Source organism: Musca domestica, unplaced genomic scaffold (genome assembly GCF_030504385.1).
Source record: "Musca domestica strain aabys unplaced genomic scaffold, Musca_domestica.polishedcontigs.V.1.1 50, whole genome shotgun sequence".
NCBI classification, from domain to species: domain Eukaryota; kingdom Metazoa; phylum Arthropoda; class Insecta; order Diptera; family Muscidae; genus Musca; species Musca domestica.
The window spans coordinates 1,817,386-1,840,820 of record NW_026712347.1 but is presented as its reverse complement, the minus strand read 5'-3'; the positions used below and the strand labels follow the sequence as shown (position 1 = coordinate 1,840,820).

The 23,435-nt window shown below is 34.4% G+C and overlaps 2 protein-coding genes across 2 annotated transcripts in view; one reads left to right on the top strand and one right to left on the bottom strand.

The window, feature by feature from the left end:
• The window catches only part of LOC101898198 (matrix metalloproteinase-2), a 527,659-nt gene that overhangs the window by 249,085 nt on the left and 255,139 nt on the right, over window positions 1-23,435 (bottom strand). The gene's annotated exons all lie outside the window — the stretch shown is intronic.
• LOC131805332 (uncharacterized) lies at window positions 18,870-20,622 on the top strand. Its single transcript, XM_059128419.1, has 2 exons — window positions 18,870-20,434; window positions 20,513-20,622. Exon 1 carries the CDS (start codon window positions 19,085-19,087, stop codon window positions 20,354-20,356), a length of 1,272 nt encoding a protein of 423 aa, XP_058984402.1. The 5' UTR covers window positions 18,870-19,084; the 3' UTR covers window positions 20,357-20,434; window positions 20,513-20,622.

The window sequence follows — 23,435 nt, the reverse complement described above, 5'->3', positions numbered from 1 at the left end:
ACAAGTGTACCAAAAGCATTTTGGTGAGAATTTTCCAGAAAAAAAGTTCATCGCGATGGAATTCAAGCGTGATAGTATGATTTCTTTACATTTGGCTGGAAAACCACAAGTGGCTATCGTTAGAGCACTCCAGCATTTAAATGTGAATAAATCTTTTGTGTCTCGTACCATCGCTCCTTGCCGTGATACTGTTAGCGTAGCCCGACGTCAAGGAAGTGGACGGAAGAAAACAGCAACATCAGCAGAAATGGTTCAAAAAGTAAAAAAGCGACTTAATAGAAACCCGCGTCGCAGTGGCCGAAAAATGGCTCGTCAGCTGAACATATCGCAATATTCCATTCGGCAAATTCGGGGTAAAGCCAGAAAGAAAATAGAATTGCACAATTGATACTAATCCGGAAGCTTGGTTTTATGGAAATCCACACTAAAAGGATGCTAAAAGTACTAAAATGTACTGAAAATGTAGTACATTTTTTTGGTTAAAAGTAAATGAGCTAGAATTCCGAAATTTGGAATGCGAGTCACAGAATATATGTGCGAAAGGGTTTTCGAAAATTCGAACTTAAAGGTAGGAAAAGTTATAAACTGGTACTAAACATTTAAAATGGTAACATTTGGTATTAGGTGAACAGATAGAGGTACAAACTTGACATTTGGTACTAAAATGTACTAAAAATGTTGTACTTTGTATTGGACTAACGGAATAATCTTGAAATTTGGAACATGTGCCAAGGGGATTTTAGAAATTTGAACTATAAAGCTACGAAAAGTTCTAAAATGGTACTAAACTTCAGAAATTACACCCTTTGGTATTGTGTGAACGGATAAGAGCTAAAAACTCAAAATTTGATATGAGAACCAGAGTTGGAAAGTAAATTTGATATTTGAAGGTGATTTTGGAAATGTGTACTAAGTGTGCAAACAGTACAAAATGGAAAAAAAATTGGAACGGTTTGGTTTAGGGTGAACGGATGAAGTTGGCATTTTGAAATTTTGCATTGGAGTCTCTGTTGGTGGTAGGTTTTGTGATAAAAAGGTTATTTTGGAAATGTTTACTAATAGTGCACGAAAAGTACTAAATATTTCAATATTGGGTACAATTTGGTATTTGGGTAAACGGATTGGCTTGGAAATCTAAGCTTTTGTATTAGGATCACTGTTCATGTGTGGCTTACATATAGGGAGGTGGTTTCTGAAATGAGAAATATAATTGAACGAAAAATACTAAATGATACAATTTTTAGTATAGGGTGAAGGGATAGAGATAATCTTTTGAAATTTGATATTGAGCTCTATGTTGGCATCCGTAACTGAGATATGGAGGTGATTTTGGAAATGCGTACTTAATTTGCAGGAAAAGTACTAAATGGTACTAAATTTGGTATTGGGTAAAGGAATAGGACTGCAATCCTGAAATTTGATATAGATTTTACTATTGGTGTCTGTGGTTAAGATATGGAGGTGGTGATGGAAATATATTCTATATTTGTACGAAAAGTACTAAATGGTACTATATGTTGTATAGAATGTAGGGATAAAGTTGGAATCCCAAAATTTGATATTCAGATTACAAATGGTATTTGTGTTTGAGATTTGTATGAAATGTCCTAAATGGTACTATTTTTGGTATTAGGTGAATGGAAATTCTGAAATTTGATATTTACATTAAAGATGGTATCTGTGTCTGAGATTAGTCGGGGGTCTGGAAATGCCTCCCTTATTTGTACGAAGTGTACTCAATGGTACTATATTTTGTTTTGGGTCAAAGGATAGAGGTGAAATTCTAAAATTTGATATAGATCTCACTGTTGGTGTCTGTGGTTAAGATATGGAGGTGGTTGTGGAAATGTGTCCTATAATTGTACGAAAAGTACTAAATAGTACAAAATTTGGTATTAGGTGAGGTGCCTGATGATATCTGGATTTGAGATATGGAGGTGGTTTTGGAAATGTGTACTATAATTGTTCGGAAAGTACTAAATTTGATATTAGCTGAAGGGATAGGGACAAAGTTCGGAAATTTGATATTTGGATTACTAATGGTATCTGTGTTTCAGATTTGGCGGTGGGCTTGTATATGCGTATTATATATGTACGAAAAATACCAAATGGTTCAAAAAATTATATTGGGTATAGTAATAGAACTACTCAAATTTGATATTGAGGTCTCTGTTGGTGTGTGAAATTGAGATATGGAGGTGGTTTGGAAATTCCTCCAATATATGTGTACTATTATTGTACGAAATGTACTAAATGGTACTAAACTTGATATTATGTAAAGGAATAAAGCTGGAGTCCAGAAATATGGTATTGAAGTCTCTGTTGGTATTTGGATTTGAGAAATGAAGGTGTTTTTGAAAATATGTACTTCAATGTTTTGAAAAGTACTAAGGGGTACTAAATTTGGGTATTGGGTAAAGGGATAAAGCTGGAATCCCGAAATTGGATATTAGGGTCTCTGCTAATATATGGTGTTGAGATTTGTCGGTGGTTTGGCAAATGCGTACTGTAATTGTTCGCAAAGTACTAAATGGTACTAATTTTGGATCACTGTTGATTTCTAGGATGAAGAGCTGTATATTGTTTTGGATATGCGTACTTAATATTATTAAAATTGGTATTGGGTGCAGAATTAAAACTGAAATTCAAAAACTTTATATTGAGGTCACTGTTGGTTTCTAGAGTTTATGGAGTCATTGAAATAGTTTTGGGCAGAAAAATTTGATGTGACTCCATTATGGAATGATTTTACTTGTCCTCCTCCTGGGTAAACTTCAAAATGAACGATTTGGAAGACTTTTTGGTGTAAAAGGTAGACATTTGGTCATTATTCTTTCCCAAAAAGGAAAAACTTGCATGAAATTTAGTACGATGCTTGAAGTTTTTTAAATTGTTAAACTGGACCAAACTGGTGCACTTTGAAAAAATCCCAATACGAACCCTTGAATTGAATCTAAAATTTTAAGGCTGACTTTTCGTTGACAAATCAGCAGGCACTTACTAGTTACTATATATTTTGGTATTCGTTATGATAATTGACAATATTGACGACTTTATACGGATGGAGTTGGAAAATATTGTATATTTGGAATCTTACGTAAGTCTGATATAAATATTGAGGCGTACGAGGTTTGGTCTACATCAGTTACTTCCTTTTCTTTACATTTTTACTTTACTACTTTGCATGAGATATGTGTGCACATTTTTTTTATTGAAAAAACTGGACCTTTGTGGGGGAGTTACCATACCAAATATTGGACCGACATATTCCAGATTTATATTAGGCCCATTTCTGATAGAAATATGGAGAAAGATGATGTTTGAAAAATTAGCTGAATTTTTTCGGTTATAATTCTTCAAAATTTTGACCTCTTGTAAGGAAGGTAACAGAAGGAGTTGGCCGATAAATTTTATATCAGTATGGTAACAGAATATCAGTGTTAAGTATAACAGTTCGCTTCTCTTTTTACGGAGTACATTTTTTATTGAAAATTCTGACATTTTATGGCTGAGGTGTCAAAAAGAGTGTACCGATATTGCCCTTTCCCGAACTCTACCTAAATGTGATAAAATTGATAATCACAATGAACACACTTTGGACGAAATCCGATAGTCCCGTCGAGAGTTACCATGCGAACCAATGTAGTCTCAGAAAAACTTTCCGAGATGTTGCAAGGGAATGACAATTAGATTAAATACATCCAGGATCTTAAGATGAGTGTTATAAAAAAAATGTCCCCACTACGGCTTGCATTGTCAAAAATATATACACCATTGTTATCAAAACCCCCTCTTCCTCCATTTTATTCGCTTCTTTATTCCCTCCATAACTCCAATATGCCCCACTCCTTTACAGCACACGAATCCATATACATTTTTCCTAGAATTGTCCCCCCATTGTCCACAAACGTAAACATGTTATATGGTCCTTGCAAATTTTGTAAAGTGCCCAAGTGTTTATTCAATTATTTGCATTGTTATCTCAGCAATAAATGAAATCATGAATATGTTCAGGAAATTGTTTTCTTTCCATGTGTGTAACCTACTACAACTACAACTAAATTAACACAGACAGATAGACATACAAACAGACAGGCAAACGGACACAAAAACGCACGTTTACTTTCATTCACACGCCAAGCAATTCTTATTTGTTGTGTCTTGTCCTGTCTTTCTTTGTGTGTATGAATGCGGTTGTGTGTTTGTTTGTGAGCAAAACAATTTTCAGCATTTCCTTTTTGGATAACAAATTGTTTTGCTTTTCCTTTTCACTCCCATTTCAACAAAAGAATAAACCTTAAATGGAACTTTAAAGAGAAATTGCAGTGGCACATGTTAGTCTTGTTATGAAGAGCAAAGAAATTAAATGTAAAGAACAGAACTTAAAGCCGGAAGGAAATATTGTCAGTGTAGTGGTCGGAGTAGGCATAGGAAAATGAAACTTAACATTTCTGATGAGGATTATTTTGAGGCTTGAAATGATCCTAATAGTTCCATTGAATAAGAAGGACTTGCTTTGTGTTTATGGAAATATCAATGTGTGAGTGAGAGAGAGAAAGAGAGCGAGAGAGAGAGAGAGAGAGAGAAAGAAAATTAGGAAATATTTGAGATCTCGCCGAGGAAAAATAACCCTGGAGCATATATTAATACTCCACCAGGCGAATGCAGCCCCGCGTGGCTTCGATGGGCGTTATACTCTCCACACTCACAATCAGAAATACAAGGCAATCACAGTGCAATAGAACACATATAAGTAAGACTCTTTACCCGGCCCTGCTTTAAAACTCGAAATGCTCTTTAGGTTATAAAGAATTCGTAGGTGTGTAGGATAAGATATAAGATAATGTGTATGGAATATTATTATATTATGCCGTTTGATCAAACACATCTCAGATAAAAAATATATATTAATAATTGCAGAGTTATTGATAAAAAATACAATTGTCAGCACTTTTGAATCCCATACACCCTACTGTTTTGGACTTCTTTACACAAGAAGGCAAATTTTAAAAATATATCTAAAATCAATCGAATGCAGTTTACTATAGGACTATTGGTACCTTTGGTTAGAATTTTCCAGAAAAAAAAAGAAAAGTTATTCGTGATGGAATTCAAGCGTGATAGTGTGATTTCTTTATATTTGGCTGGAAACCCACAAGTGGCGATCGTTAAAGCACTCCAGCATTTAAATGTGAATAAATCTTTTGTGTCTCGTAACATCGCTCGTTACCGTGATACTGGTGGCGTAGCCCGAAGTCAAGGAAGTGGACGGAAGAAAACAGCAACATCAGCAGAAATGGTTCTAAAAGAAAGAAGCGACTTGATCGAAACCCTCGCCGCAGTGGCCGAAAATAGCTCGTGAGCTGAACATATCGCAATATTCCATTCGGCAATTTTGAAAAATGAGCTCGGGGTAAAGTGTTTGAAATTCCAAAAAGTGCAAGAACTTACACCGCTACAGAAAGAAAATATACTCAAAAGAGCTAAAGAGTTGCTTCGCCGATGAAAAAACATTCGTTGTCCAGCAGTTTGTAAACAAACAAAACGATCGTGTTTACTTGCCAGAGTGGTCAGTTGAAAATGTGCACATTCGGTTGGCCACCAGAACTCAAGCGCCGGCCATGGTGATGGAGTGGGCCGCCATAACAGCCGATGGTGGCTCTCCGCTCGTATTAATCGACCCTGGCATAAGAATAAATGCTGAATAGTATCGCGAAAATATTCTAGAGGGTGTGTTAAAGCCTTAGGCACGCAAACATTTGGCCGCAAACCTTGGATATTCCAACAGGACTCAGCACCATCGCATTCAGCACACGACTTCATTTGATATGGTGAAAACGTGCATAGTCGAAATAACGGTTTTAAACCCTAGGTCTCTTTGGACCAAATCCGTTTCAGAACATTTGTAGTCGTTCTAACGATGTCCGTCCGTCTGTCTGCACGATAACTCTCGAAGGGAGTATCCGATTTGGTCGAAACTTGGTGCATCGTAATATTTTTGTCAAACTTACATCGATTTCGGAGATGGGCAATATCGGTCCACTCCTTCTGATACCTCCACCACAAAAGGCCGAAATTTTCAAAAAAAAAAAAAAAAAAAAAAAATATTTTTTTTTGCACCGAAAGAGAAACGATAATCCGATTTTGCTCCAACTTTGCACATCTTAATATTTGCGCCAGTGCTAGGTCAGGTGTGAAAATGGACAATGTCGGTCCACTCCATCAAGTACCTCCCACACAAATGGTCAAAATTTTGAATAATTATAACTCTTAGTGTGGTATAAGAGTCCGATTGTCTTTAAATTTCACACATCCCAAAATCTAGGTTAACCCAAGGTCTGGTATTAAGATGGAATGTATCGGCCCACTCCTTCCGGTACCTCCACCACAAATGGTCGAATTTTCTGCACAGAAAGTTAATCAATAATCCCATTTTGTTCTCACTTTGCAAATCCTGATATTTACGTCAGTTCTAGGTCGGGCGCAAAAATGGATAATATCGAGTACCATCAAGTACCTCCCCCACAAAAATTGAAATTTTCGAAATTTTGAATACCCATTAAGCTCTTAAAACACTAAATTAACATTCGTTTCCATTCAGACTTGGCACATCTCAATATTTCCATAAACACACAAAGGGTCTTAGTTTTGAATAACCAAAACGAGCAAAGAATCCGAAATAAACATCCGGTTCTCTTCACATTACCCATGTCCCATTGTTGTCACTATCTCAAGATCTGGTGTGAAGATGGGATGTATGTATGTATCTGGTACCTCCCCCACAACGGGTCAAAATTTTGAGTATCCATGAAGCTCATAAAACGCAGAATTAACATCCGATTCCGTTCAGACTTGGTGCATCTCAATATTTTCATCAACACAAGATCTTATATTAAGATGGTAGAGATCGGACCATTTCTTTTGGTACCTCCCTACACAGGGTTCAAGATTTTAAAAAACAAAACGCTCAAGGAATTCGAAAGAAGCATCCAAATGCATCCATCTATATCCACAAATTTCCCACAAACAAATATTATTGCTAACGCAATATCTGTTGTGAAGATGATATACATCTGCCAACCCCTTCTGGTACCTCACCCACAAAGGGTCACAATTTCCAATACTTATATCTGTCATAACTTGCGCAACAAGTCGGCGATTCTTTACAACATGCTATATCTAGATATTTTTCTTAACCAATATTCTCATATAAATATGTATTTTGACGGAATTTATCATTTCGCATACAATTGGATACGAATGTTCGATTTCCTTCAAATTTTGTACATACCAATATTTTTTATCTTTGTCTCATATAAAGTACAAGAAGTAGTCGATATAGTCCAAATCTGTCACGTTCATAAATCAAGGCTGGGGGTATATATCTGTCGGCAAAACCGACTGATACTATTTTACTTGTTTTATCTCACAATATGTACAATATTCCGCCACCAGAGCTGTAGCCCATTAAAGACCACAAATACTATTTTCAAGACAAATCCGTAAAAAATCTGTGATAATCATGAAGACAGGTACTATTATATGGCGACTATACCAAAGCGTAGACCGATATATGTCATTTTCAATTCCAACAATCCTAGATACAAAGCAAATTGTTGTGTCAAATTTTAAAGCTGGCTGTGGGCTGTGTCGTGATTTCAAGAGGCCTACAGACAGGCAGGCGGACATCGTTAAATCGGCTTAGAATTTTATATAAATTATGAACACATATATTTTTTGGGTTCAATTACGAATATTTAGTGATGCTACAAATGGAATGACAAAGTTAATATACCCTCCTTTTCAAGGTGAAGGGTATAAAAATACAACAAATATTATTTTAATGTCGAGAAAATGCAATTCAGGATGGTTCCTTTTCTATTTCAACGAAGGCTTTTTGGCCCACTTCCAAAAAGCCTGTTTACTGATTATTTTCAAATTTCTACATTTAGTTTACATTTCTATTAAAATACTTCCACACATATTGTTTAACTTAAATTCAAAATACCACTACCTTAAAGAGTTCCAAATCTAAAATCCCATCTGAGAAACAAACCTACGTAACAACATTCTGAATTGTATTTTGCAAATCATTTGCCATTGCTCAACACTTACAGGCGAAAATATCTCTAAACGGAATTATCGTTCGTTTATCTTTGTCGTTGTCATAAAAATCACTTATAGGTCGTTTTTGCCATTTCCTTTGTCTCTTAACGTTTGCAGGCACTCTCTGCCTTCCTCTCTTTACACCTCCCCCCCCATTTCGAGCTGAATTGTATTACACATAAATATTTATAGTATTTATGCTTGATTTCGACATTTAATGCTATCATCCGGCTGTTGTAGTCGTATTTGGTTTAGCTTTTAGTGATATAAACCGCCCTCAAACGGCCTGAGGCAAAACAATGTGGCAGTACGCAAAACAAATATACACATATACACACAAACGCACACACCCATACATCGAAAAACAACAAACCATTGATATTTATGTAAGCGTAGATAAACAAGAAAATAATGAAAGCAATCATCAGAACAAAAATCGTTTGCAACAATCACAGCCTACATAAATTTAATATTTAATAATAATTATCTTCCAGAACGTAAATTGCTTAACTAAGGAGACAACGACGTCGACGACGACATAAAACCGATTACCAAGATTAACTCCGAGTTTCGTAATGTCTGTGTCGTTGTCTCCCCTGCCACGACCATTCAGATTGAATTACTCTTTATGCAACAGCAGAAACAAGAATCGTTATTAAGGGACATATTTTAATTAGAATATCATTCGAATTTTGTCTTCATAATTGTTGTTTTTGTTGTTGCCATTTGGGCGCTTAAACAAAAACCTACATAGGCAGGGATTGTATAATCACCATTTCAAATGTATAAATAAGCAATTGAGGGGCCTTATCATCGTCATCATTACCATTATTATTATGATTTTAATGATACGTATGAACGAAAAATTCAATGTAAACTGTATTTATGGATGGATATTTTCAAAGAAGAAAATTTACGTAACTCAGTCTCTGCATAACAGAGTTGAAAGAAATAAAGTATACTTTTAGGGATAATATAATGGGAAACATGTATATGGCATAATTAAATTGATTTGAATATATAATGACGATTATGGATATGCACAGATGAAAATTTGTCTTATACAGTTAGTATTCGGGGAAATCACAGATGTGAGACATATGAAATGCAGAGCTAATGTTATGCTGTCAAATCTGATTTGCTATTTTCACAGAACTAAACTTGATGACAGACTTATTCCTCCATAAGTCTACAATAACCTGACATTTCTAATCTGTTGTTATAATAATTATGTCAAGCACATATCAATATTTTTATTCTTTTGAGCTATAGCTAGTAATATGAAAAGTGAATTTATCATATTTATATTGAGAAATTTCAAGCATACTATTAGGCGTTCTATAAAATTTTTTTAATCAAAAGAACAATTTGTAGTATACAGCGGGGGCGTGCCAGATTTGAACTATATCGACTGTCTTCAACTTATATGAGATATGTGATAATTTTTAGCAAAAATTTTTGTATGTGTGAAATTTAAAGAGAAGAGAGTTGGATGCTTATTTCGCTTTCGTTGAGCGTTTTGTTTTTTAAAGAATTTTGAACCCTATGTGGCTGAGGTATTAGAAGAAATTATTCGATCTGTAGCATCTTCTCTTTTGATGGAAATATTGAGATGTACCAAGTCAAAATGATATCGGATGTTTATTTCGTGTTTTATGATCTTCATGGTTATTCAACTTTGAACCTTTGTGGGGAAGGTACCACAAGGAGTAGACCGATATATCTAGTGCTAGTAGAAAAAATGGTATGTGTGTAATATAAAGAGATCCGCATGTTTATTTCGGAATTTATGATCGTTCTGGTTAAACCCTGTGAAAAAAAACGTCGACCCTGTGAAGGGGATGTATCAGAAGGAAAGGACGATATGTGCGATCTTTATAACAGATCTTGTGTTTATGGAAATATTGAGATGTGCCAAATCTGAATGGAATCGTTTTTATAATCTTTATGGATATTCAAAATTTTGACCATTTGTGGGAGAGGTACCATAAGGAGTGGATGGGTTAATAAAAATATTGTGATGTGTGTAATTTCAAGACAATCGGACTCACACATCATATTTTATAAGAGCTATAAATATAAAATGTTTACCATGTGTGGGAGAGTTACTTAATAGAGTAGACTGATATGGTCCATTATACATGACCTAGCACTGTTGAAAATATTAACATTTGCAAAGTTGGAGCTAAATTGGATGATCCTTTCTCTTTCTGGGCAGTAAAATATTTGTTTTTTGAAAATTTCTAACTTCTATGGGGGAGTGGACCAATATTGTCCATCTCCGAACTCTATCTAGGTTTGCTTATAATATTACGATGTACCAAGTTTGCACCAAATCGGATACTCCCTTCGAGAGTTATCGTGCACAATAACCAGCCAGAAAGGCAGACAGACGGATGGACATCGATAGATCAACTCCAAATGTCCTGGAACGGTTTTGGTCCAAAGAGACCTAGAGACCGCTATTTCGATAAGGCTCGTTTTGGCCGGGGGTTTAAAAAATTAATATAACTATCAAAATGATGTAAGGTCATAATTTCATTTATTTAGAATTTTAGAATTTTAATAGCATAAGTTGTAGCTCATTCAACGAATTTTTACATTATGTGTTTATTTACACATTCGAAAGTAGATTTCGAAAAGATAACAATATAAAAATTTGCCAAATTTGGAATTTATCGCCCGATAAATCTCATCGTTTTATATAAGATATATAAAGTTGAAAAAGAATTGTGAGCGATTTCCTTTTCAACGACCGGAAGAATTGTCAAGGAATTGAATATTTGTGCCCAGGTGGACGAGAATGCAGGGTTTTGACAACTCGTTCTACAGGGTACTATAAAGTGATTTTTGAGTTGAAACTCAATTGTTTCAGCACCCCCAACACCGTCGAGAGTAAAAACGTGGAGCTGTGGTTTTAGTACCTTTCTTAGTACTTATTTCTCATTTCAACAGTAACATATATGCGGAATTTTAAAATTGTACCCTGAAAAAATTGAGTTCTTAACCCAAAAAAAAAAAAAAAAAAAAAAAAAAATCAATAAAAAAGCAATAAAATAAAATAAAAAAATAAACCAGGGCTGACTTTATGATAACCTACACCACTTTGCTAATTTAGTAGAGCTCCAAATAACAATTAAAAGTTTTTATGGGGGAATTCAATCATACACGCTATGATTATTATTATATTTTAAAGTTCAAAGGAGGAAAGTTGCCGCGGCATTTGTATCTTTTAAATTCGGACTTGTATTGCCAATTTGGTGCACAATTAATTTGAAATCGGATAAAAATATATATGGGAGCTATATCCAAATCGGAACCGATCTCGATAAAATTTGGCAAAGATATTTCTGAGCTGTATTTGATATATTTCCCCAAATATTATTGTTACAGAGTGCAAATTACTTGTGGTGTAGGGTATAAATAGTAGGGGTACCATAATTTCATCCCTTTACGTTTCTTCCGGGCGCTGAAAAGAAAATCAGGTTTGTAAGTTTTGTGTGTAGGGCGCTATTGATGACATACCTGAGTTATGTTAGTGGTTTCGTAAAGGTACAAGAAATGTACTAAATTCTATACTCTTAGAGCTAGAATCCTGACATTTATCTACTAAATGTACTTCAGCGATGAGGAATATTAAGTTTACAAATTTCTTTTGTTCTGAGACCCACAAGGAAATTTGATGTAAAATAATTCTTCCTTTGACACTTTCCCCGAAAAATATGTATTAAGGAAAATAAAAAAAAAACTTAGAATGGAAATTTGTTAAATTTGCAGTAAAATATGTAAAGACTTAACTTGTAGTACATTCACTTCGAACTTTATTTTCTTAAAAAAACCTAGTTATATGACGTTTTTTATCATTTATAAGGACATTTTGCGCGGAAATTTTATGCGACTCTCAACCATCAACTCCAAAAAGGTCTGAGCGACAATTTATCAAAAAATTAGGGAATATTTTGATTTTTTTATTATTCCAAGCAATCCTAATCCGAACATTTGCAAAAGTGTGGAATAGGGGGGAACCTGCCCCCTTTATTTAGATAACTTTGTAATGGAAATTTTTGAAACGCTGATGCAAGTGAATTTTCTCTTTTTATACCCTTCACCATACTATGGAGGGTATATTAACTTTGTCATTCCGTTTGTAATTCCTCGAAATACCCATGTCAGACGCAACAAAGTATATATATTCTTGATCAGCGTAAAATTCTAATTCGATTTAGGAGTAGTTTCATATTACGTATCTAGAGTTCGCAATGGGAACTACAGTCTGTGAGAGAAAATTGTCTTTGCAAGTCCAGGTCTTCGTATAGGCCCCATATATCAGTACCTCCCTATATTCCGTATTTTGACGGTTTTAGGTACAATAATTACCGAAATTGTTTGATATGTCGTTTTTGAAGTTCGTAATGGATGCTTCAGTCTGTGACAGAAAATTGTCTATGCAGGTCCAGGTCTTTGTATAGCTCCGATATAACGGTACCTCCCTATATATGGTATTTTGATGATTTTAGTTACGTTATTCACTGTTTATTTCAAGTTTCGAATTTGAATATGACAAACAGTGCCTGTGTGGGTCCACGTCGTATAGACCATAATATAAAGGCTATATTCGGTATTTTTTAGATTTTATTTTTTTAATTTCCAAATTCGTTGTAAATGGTGGAGAATATTCAAGTTCGGCCCGGCCGAATTTACTGCTTTTTAACTTGTTAGTTTTTTGAACAGTCATTTTTTTTGCAATACTCATTTTGCATTTTTGTTCCTGTTTTCCTAAAAATTACTTTTGTCAATGCCATTGCCCAATAATTGACAATATTGTTTGATATTCAATTAATTACTGTCAGCAATCAAATTTGAAATAAAAAAATATATTGTTAGCTTACTCCGAAAACTTTCTATTACCCAAATAACCAAAACAATTGAATAGTTTTCTAGCACTTTGCCACAAACTAAATTCTTCCTCACAGTATAGACAAAAAATTAAAAAAATACACATTTATAAATATTTTCCAAATATTTACATAATGCATTGTTTTGTGCAATTTACCATGAAATTTATATAAAAGACATGTCACATAAAAATATCACATGCCACAAGAGCCCGAAATAGCTCAAGCACACAAGACAATGGTTCCGTATGCATTCTAATTCTTAACTATTATCTCTTTAAAGTAAATTATTTTCTTAGTTGTACAAAGAAGAAAAAAAAAACCAGCCAGGAAAAAAGAAAAACTGAGAAACCCAAAAAGGATGTGGTTATATAAATCTATTTGAAAAGTAGAAGAATAAGCAAAAGGAAGGAAATGTGACAGTAGACAAAATACTGACAAAGCTGAATTAAAACTATTATTGTTATTGTGGACAGAGCAAGAAAAACAACAACAATGAAAACAACTTCAAACAAATATTGCTTTAAATTGAGAGTCATTCAGTCAGTCAGCCTTTTACATATGCCATAGTTACGTTTGGTTTGTGTGTAACAACTAAAAGTATGCTTTAAATATTTAAGTTAAATAAATTTCCATGTTAACTATTAAACTTTTGTGTAGCTAAGGTGAAATTTTATTCAATTTATTAATATTTGATTAAAATTGATTTAAGCTCAAGTGAGAGGGAGACAGAGAGAGAGAGAGAGAGAGAGAGGGGGGGGGAGAGAGGAAGATATACTAGCAAGTTACAATGTTTAGAACCCGGTTATAACTGGCTGTCGGCGAAACAAACTTTTCAAATATTTATAAACGGTTTTGTTGTGTTTTCTTTTATTTGTTTTGTTGTTGTTACTGTAGTAAACTTTGCTCCTTTCTCCGCCTCCATCGTCGTTGTTGTTCCTTTTTTTGTTTCTGGTGTTTTTTTTATTAATATCAAGCATTTTTGATATTGTTTGCATAGCAATGCCTGAAACGTGTGGAGAAAGTTTAAATATTTTCCCTGGCAGTGTCGGAAATGAATGTCTGTTTGTTTGTACACACTGCTGCCATGGTGTCAAAACATGTTTATGTATGTGCCGCACAAAGTTGATCGTTTTTAGTTTTTTTTTTTTATTTTGCCTAAAATTAAAATGCCTTAGATTGTTGGGGAAAGAAAAACCTAAAATTATTCAAATATATTTTCAATGCCATCTCGGAGAAATGTTTCACCTGAATTTAAAGGAAGTTGTGACTCGAAAGTTTTTAATACTTTATCACAAAATATTTTTCAAATTGGGTTATATGTAATAATATTAAATGGAGAACGAGAGGAGGGGAGTGGGATATTTTATTATCTCTTAAAGTTTTGTATTTAAAGAAAATCATGAATGACCTGTGATACCGAAAACATAGACATAAATACTTAACGACACGACAAAATATATTTTAAAAAATGGTTTGTGTCTGTTATTTGCGCCGGAATGTATGGGAAAAGTTCCCTCCTCTTCCAAATTTCTTGAAAATTTCCGATTTTATATTTCTTGGGATCCGTTGATTTGAGGTATATAGAATATAAAATACAAGTATTATTTTGGTTTAAAATTTTAACCTGCAAGCGAGTCTGTCTGTCTTTTTAGTCCTTTTTTGATAATATGGTTACAACTCCTTTTTAACGGGGTTGCAGCAAGTCAAAATATTCTAAAATATTATTTATCATAAAATTCTACTATGGGTCCCAGGAAACATCAAAATACCCTTTATTTGAAAAATTTGCCTTATTGGGACGAAGGGCATTTCTGAATTGATATTTTACAATTTACCTTTCGAGCCTTAATAATGGCACTAAAAATTGGAATTTAGCGGTACCATGTATCCAACAAGTATGGACGCGTTTCGCTATTTTTAGTATCTCCTATTTATTCTTGGGCCATTAATAGCTCAATTCGAAAGGGAAATCATATAAATTCTTGTATTTCCTTGTTCCTTCAGAGAAATTCCGATTACAGTAGTTTGAAATATAGTTACATTCAAAACAGAACACTCTAGTGGCCAATATCGAGGCATAATAAAATAGAGGAAGCGTGAGATACCAGATATAGGCGACCGTTGTATTCAATTTTCATGCTTCATCTAATACATATTAAAATATTGGTATGGGCAATATTACAAGAAAATCGAACACTTATATCCAATTTTATGCGAAATCATAAATTCCATATTCATCTCAGGTTTCTGGTTAAGAGAAATATTTAGATATAGCAAGATGCAAAGAATCGATGACTTGTTTCGCAAGTTATGACAAATGAAAATGTTGAAAATTGGGATACATTGCGGATGAGATACCAGAGCTTTTGTTAGTAAAAATGTCTTTATGTGTGAAACTTAAAGAGAGAGTTAGATGCTTATATCGCTTTCTTTGAGCGTTTGGTTTTTCAAAACTTTGAACCCCATGTGGGGGAGGTACCAGAAGATATTGTCCGATCGCTTCCATCTTTATAACAGATCTTGTGTTGATGGAAATATTGAGATGTACCAAGTCTTGAATGGAATCGGATCTGAATTTCGCGTTTTATGAGTGCCATTGATATTCAAAATTTTAACCCTTGTGGGGGAGATACCAGAAGGAGTAGATCGATATATCTCATCTACACAGCAGATCTTGTGTTAGTAGAAATAATGGGATGTGTGAAAAATGAAGATAGGATGCTTATTTCGTATTTTATAATCGTTTTGCTTTTTCATCACTTTGACCCCTTATGGGGGAGGTACCAAAAGGAATGGTCCAATCTCTACAATCTTTAAAACATAACTTGTGTTGATGGAAATATTGAGATGTGCCAAGTCTGAATAGAATCGGTTGGTAATTACGCGTTTGAGCCTGACGGGTATTCAAAATTTTGATCCTATGTTGGGGAGGTACTAGAAGAATTGGACAAATATATTCCATCGTCACACCAGACCTTGGGTTAATAAAACTATTGTGAAATTTGTAATTTTAAAACCATCGGACTCTTACGTCAGATTTTATGAAGTTTAACATTGTTCAACAATTTAGAACGTTTGTGAGGGAGGTAATTGATGGAGTGGACCGATATTGTCCATTTTTGCACCTGATCTAGCAATGATGCAAATATTAGGATTTGCAATGTTGGAGCCAATTCGGATTATCCTTTCTCTATCTGTGCAATAAATTATTATTATTATTAATATTTGCGACCTTTTGTGGGGAATTATCAGAAGTAGTGGACCGATATTGCCCATCTCTGAACTCGATCTAAACTTGATAACAATATTACGATATTATTTTGATGATGCACGTTTTGGCTGTATCAACTGATACTGAACTGATAAAGAAGTACCATCGCTATAGTTATAGTCATGGGGTACCTTTACCCAAGGGCTGTAACAAAACGTTGACCTTTATTCATAATTTTTATACCCTCCACCATTCTATGGAGGGTATTTTAACTTTGTCATTACGTTTGTAACTCCTCGAAATATTCATTATAGACCTTACAAAGTATATACATTCTAGATCAGCGTAACATTTTTAGACGGTCGAGCGATGTCCGTCTGTCTGTTGTCATCACGCTATATTTTGAACGAATTGAGATAGAAGGCTAAAATTAAGCACAGATTCATAGTTACCAGTAGGCAAGTTAAGTTCTTAAGTGGGCTATGTCGGTCCACGTTTTCGTATAGCCCCCATACAACGGTACCTCTCGATATTCGATATTTTCTTGATTTTAGCGAATTAACGGAATTATTTAAAATTTCGTATTTGAAGTTCGTAATGGATACTACAGCCTATGACAAAAATTTTTGTATGCATTTCAAAGTCCTCGTTTAGCCCACATATAACGGTACCTTCCGATATTCGGTATTTTGATGATTTCAGCAACATAACCGGAATCGTTTCAAATTTCGTACTGGAAGATCCTAATGGGTACTACAGCGTATGGTAAAAATTTTTGTATGCAGGTTCAGATCTTCGTATAACCCCCATATAATCTTCCGTTATTCGGTATTTTCATGATATTAGCGAAATTATTCACCCTAATTGCAAAAATTTCGTATTTGAAGTTCGAAATGGGCACTACAACCTATGACAAATAATTTTGTATGCAGGTCTACGTCTTCGTATTGTCCCAAAATAACGGGTTTTCATTTAGGTGGTAGTTTTCTTGTTTTTTTTTTTTTTTTTTTGAAATTTTGCAATTTCCTTAGCTGCTTTTTTGCTAGCTTGCTGGTAGCTTTTATGCATAATAAGGACTCAAAAATACAACAAGTCGGCGAAATTATATGGAAAATATGATTAAAACGTTAAAAGTACAAAAAGGGATAATATCAACGATCTCTTTACATTTTTAAAGCTCCATTAAATTGTGCGAATTATATCAAAAAATATTAGGGTCATTTGTATATTTTCAAGGAAATATTAAGGCATTTGGATTAAGATCTCCAAATCCTTTTTGAGGATTTTATATACGAGCTGAGTATTATTAAATCCACTTTGTGTTTTCCACAATCCAGACTGACTGTTGATCAGTGAATATAAGAAAATTTGTAATAAATTCCGAAAAAGTGCTAAATTTTCCAAAAATAGTGTACTTTTTTCTATAAACCAAATAGTTGACTTGTTACGATTTCGTCTATTACCATACTTATATAGAAATAGATCAAACACACCTCTTTGCTGACTAGCTTGATTATCGAAATTTTGAATAGAAATAATCCCCGTATTTTTGACAGTAATACAGCTACAAACACTACATTCATAAAATGTATGGATTCCAAGGTATCCTAATCTGAAAATTTGACAGAATTTGGAAGAAGTTGGATCTTATCCCCTCTATCTAGGCTACTTTTTGATGTAATCTTTCAAAACGCCAATACAAGTTGCTCCTACTTTCAGTTCTATTTCCATAATCTACAACATTTTTCCTTTTTCTTTTCCTATTTTTTTGTGTGGCACAGTGTTATCATTGATAGTAGGGCTGAAAGTGACATATGTTCCTATCAAATTAATACTGGGTATTGTACGGCGATGAACTTTTCGAAACCTTGAGCAGAAGAGTGCCGTTTTATTTGTGATGTGAAATCATAGATTTTTTAATGAACGAGATCGATGATTTCCAATACTTCTTCCCTCTCTTTTCACAAGGATATCTTCTTTAGGAGGATCACAATGACATGAAAGGATTCGGAATGTAATCCTTATAATCAATATATAAAATTATAGATCAGAAAACAAGTAAAACAGCTGTAAGTTCGGCCGGGCCGAACTTTGAATACCCTGCACCATTTGGTACAAATTTGGCAATTTTCAAAAAATAAAATCCGTTAAAAATTTTGTTAAAATCTTAAAAATACCGAAAGTAGCCGTATATTAGGGTCTATACGCTGACGTGGACCTGCATAGGCAACTTTTGTCATAAGCTATTAGAATATTCAAATGCGTTATCGAAGACGTGGACCTGAACAATCAATATGCTGTAGTATCCATTACGAACTTCAAATGCGAAATTTGATACAATTCTAATAAAAAATGTCGCTAAAATCGTCAAAATACCGAATATCGGGGGGAACCGTTATATGGGGGATATACGAGGACGTGGACCTGCACAGATAATTTTCCGTCATAGGCTGTAGTATTCATTATGAACTTCAAATATCAAATTTGAAATAGTTCCCGTAAATAATGTCGCTAAAATCATCAAAATACCGAATATCGGGGGTATTGTTATATGGGGGCTATACGAAGACGCGGACCTGCACAAACAATTTTCTGTCAAAGGCTGTAGTATTCATTATTCATTCTTACTAAACATTTTCTCAAAACAGAAATTGCGATTGCCCCAAGAATATATGGCTTGCCAAAGATCCACAAAGACGGCTATCCATTAAGACCCATATGTTCGTCTATAAATTCCCCGTCAATAAAACTGTGCAAATACATAGTAAACATATTAAATAATTTGACGACAAAATCAGTTTACAACGTAAGGGATTCTGTGCAATTTAGGGATAAGATAAAGAACCTGACAGTTAATAATAATGAAAAAATGGTTTCATTCGACGTGGTCTCACTGTTCCCAAGTATTCCAGTAGAATTAGGACTAAATATAATTGAAGAAAGATGGGAAGAAATAGAACAATATACAAACATAACCAAAGACATGTTTCTGAATATTGTAAAATTTTGCATAAAGGACAACAGATACTTCAAGTTTGATGACAAAATATACAAACAAAAAGCAGGGCTACCGATGGGATCTCCAGCATCACCCATAATTGCAGATTTGGTTATGGAATCACTGCTCAACGAAAGCTTGCAAAGATTACAATCAAAACCAAAGATACTGACGAAATACGTGGATGATTTGTTTTTAATTATAAGGGAAGATGCAATACAAGAAACGCTGACAGTACTAAATAGTTTCAACAAAAACATTAAATTTACTTTGGAAGAAGAATGCGACGGAAAAATCCCATATTTGGACACATTAGTAATAAGAAATGCAGATAATACGATAAATATAAATTGGTATCAAAAACCTACAGCGTCAGGTAGAATAATAAATTACTACTCTAAACACACAAAACGAACAATTATCAATACAGCGAAAAACTTAATAAATAGAGTACTAACAATAAGCGACGAACAATTTCATTTCCAAAACAAATTAAAAATAAAAGACATTCTAATTAATAATAACTTCCCATTACATATAACCAAATCCCTAATTGAAAATTATTATAAGAATAAACATTCAAGTCGAGATTCGCAGAAAACAGACCCGCCGAAGATATACAAATCCCTGATATATTTACCGAATATATCAGAAAGATTGGAAAAGTCAGAAATATATGACAAAAATAAATACACAATAGCACATAGCTCACATAACACAACAAAATCTTTATTCACAAACATGAAAAGTAAAATACCAAAAATGGACAAACATAATGTAGTTTACAAAATTGAATGTGGTGGTAACAAGGAAGAAAGTTGCGGAAAACATTACGTTGGCACAACAAAAAACAAACTAAAAACTAGGATGTCAGCACACAAATCAGACATCAAATTAAGAAACAATAATTCGATACAAAAAACAGCGTTAGCCGAACACTGTAAACAGTACAACCATACACCCAAGATCGATGACGTGAGAGTGTTACAAACGGAACATCACTACAACAAGAGACTAACGATAGAGATGCTTCACATCAATAGTTTATCAACAACAAAGAGAATAAACAGCAAAGCAGACACGGACAACACAGCTTACTGCTACAGGCATTTAACAAAAAGAGATCGTGCAATATGCAAATAATTATCAGTGCAATAGTAACACTTGACGGTAGTAGTCACACTACGCTAGTTTTAAGTTTATTATTTTAATTATTTGCAAGTAAGCGTTTTTTTACATGTTTATGTCCTGTGCTGTGATAATGTTAATATGTTGTATGTTTTGTTATTTAATTTGTAGATCACCCTGAAGATGAAACTCAAAGAGCTTCGAAATATTGGAAAAAGAAAAATAAATAATTAAAAAACCAAAAAGTTTGACCTCAAGCTCAAATAATTGTTTTTATTAACATTCTTACTAAATTTAAATTCGTTCCGGTCAATAATAGCTCTAAAATCATCAAAATACCCAATATGGGGGGGTACCGTTATATGGGGGCTATACGAAAACGTGGACCTAAATGACCCATTTTCAATACCAAAAGTCCTGCAGACATAATACAAATTTGAGTAAATTTTTATCGACTTACTTCATTTTTTTCGGAAGCTAGAGTGATTTACACAGACGGACAGACGGGCGGACATTGATAAATTTAAAATTTTACGCTGATCAAGAATATATATTCTTTGTGGTGTCTAAAATGTATATTTCGTGGTGTTACAAACGGAACGACAAACTTAATATACCGCCATACTATGGTGGAGGCTATAAAAACTAACTAACTAACGCTACAAAACTGTCCTCAGACCCATGGCAACTTGTTGTTTATAGAATCCAAAATATTTTGATCTTCTACAACTCAACATTTGTCCATTTCATGTGAAATGACATTTATCGCCTACAAATTTCTATTGGCGTTGATGAAAAATGTAATCTTTTACGAGACCATTTCAGCTTTAGCTCTCAATAAATAAATATTCAATAGAACTGCAGATAGAATATCCATTCCACAGATATCAGTCATTCATCCATCTATCTATCCATTCAGCCATCCATCCATTCATTCATATTAATAACGTTGACATGGATTTTGTTTACAAATCCAAATATGAATATTAATGGAAGTGATTTGTTTTCCGGAGAGAGATAGAGAGAGAATGGGAGAGAGCAGCAGCAGCTTGTGAATTATATTGCGTTATTGATGTAAAAAAACTCTTGTCTAACAAATCTACAAGGACTAGAGGACTTGTGTGCGAACATGTTTGTATCTTTTTGTGTGAGCATATTTGAGGAAGAAACGAAATGACACCCTAGAAATTTAAGGCCTCTCTTAATGTGAAATGATGACAAATCGTCAATCAACATATTTCACACTTCTAGCTTTTATTTGTTTTTTCAGTTTTCTTTTTTTTTTCTGTATACATTTGTCTGTAAGTAGACGATTTCAATGTTGAACATGATGCGTTGGCACAGTGTCACAGATGACATGGTCGCAACAAAATAAAATGTTAAACAGAGTAGATAAGTCACATAAGATTCTGAAGTTTTTTCGTTTAAATACAAAAATAAAAACTTGTATCAGAAGTACAGTGTCAAGAAATTAGATTTGCAAATACGCCAGAAAGCCACAATTTTAAGGAAATATAAGGCAGTGGTTGGAAACCACTGTGCCGATGCTACATTCATTCCTACAGTTGGTAAATACATTAACAAATGTTGATGATTCGCTTTTGGGAAGACAGCTTTTTTAGGTTGACATTGCTGCTAATGTTGGTGCGGCAGAAATTCCTTTAGGCCTTACAACTGCTTTTGGTAGTTATAGTAAAAAAAGACGATGAAATCTACATTGGTAGATCATTTTATTAGAAATAACTTTTTCTGAACCGTGGATTTAATGGCACTTGATGTTGAATGGGCCAAAATGTGATTAACTCAAAAAACTGCAACCAACATCAGGCTGGTGTCATTTCTAAGCAACTCGTCCGACAGTTCTTAAAATTATTCCAGTGAAAGCTCATTATATTGTTTATATTATATTGTATTTATATCATATTGTTTATAAGCGTTCAAAAGTATTTTGGTGAGAATTTTCAAGAAAAGAAATTATTCGTAATTTAATTTAAGCGTGATAGTGTGATTTCTTTATATTTGGCTGAAAAACACAAGTGGCTATCGTTAGAGCACTCCAGCATTTAAATGTTAGTAAATCTTTTGTGTCTCGTACCATCGCTCGTTACCGTGATACTGTTAGCGTAGCCCGACGTCAAGGAAGTGGACGTAAGAAAACAGTAACATCAGCAGAAACGGTTCGAAAAGTAAAGAAGCGACTTGATCGAAACCCGCGTCGCAGTGGCCGAAAAATGGCTCGTGAGCTGAACATATCGCAATATTTCATTCGGCAAATATTGAAAAATGAGCTCGGGGTAAAGCCCTTGAAATCTCAAAAAGTGCAAGAACTTACATCGCAACAGAAAGAAAATAGACTCAAAAGAGCTAAAGAGTTGCTTCTTTGGCCGAAAGTGGTGAACTGCCGAATTTGTTTTTTTCCGATGAGAAAATATTGGTTGTCCAGCAGTTTGTAAACGAACAAAATGATCGTGTTTACTTGCCAAAGAGGTCAGCTAAAAATGTGCACCTTCGGTTGAAAACCAGAACTGAATCGCCGGCCATGGTGATGGTGTGGGCCGCCGTAACACCCAATGGTCGCTCTCCGACCATGGCATCAGAATAAATGCCGAATATTATCGCGAAAATATTCCTTGGGCACGCAAAATGTTTGCCGCAGACCTTGGACATTCCAACAGGGCTCAGCACCATCGCACTCAGCACGCGCCACCCTAGAATGGTTGCGGAATGAGGTTCCTCGCTTCATTTTCAGCGCATAATGGCCACCAAATTCTCCGGATACCAATCTGTTGGACTGTTGGGTCGAAGTATTTTGGAAATCAAGGTTGGCACTAAAAACGCCAAAGTGTCGATCACCTCAAGCAAGCGCTTCGCCGGGAATTAGCCAAAATAGCGCAGAGCAATATTCGGGTAGCGTGTAGCGGTTTCATTGGCCGTTTGAAGGCCATAATTCGTGCCAAAGGTGACCAATTCGAACAAATCTAAACTTATTCTAAAATTTGATGCTATTTCCGATATTTTTTGATTTCCATCAATAAAATTAAAAAAGAAATAAAAAATATGGAGTTAGACTTTTTTGCAGTTTTTTTATCTCACC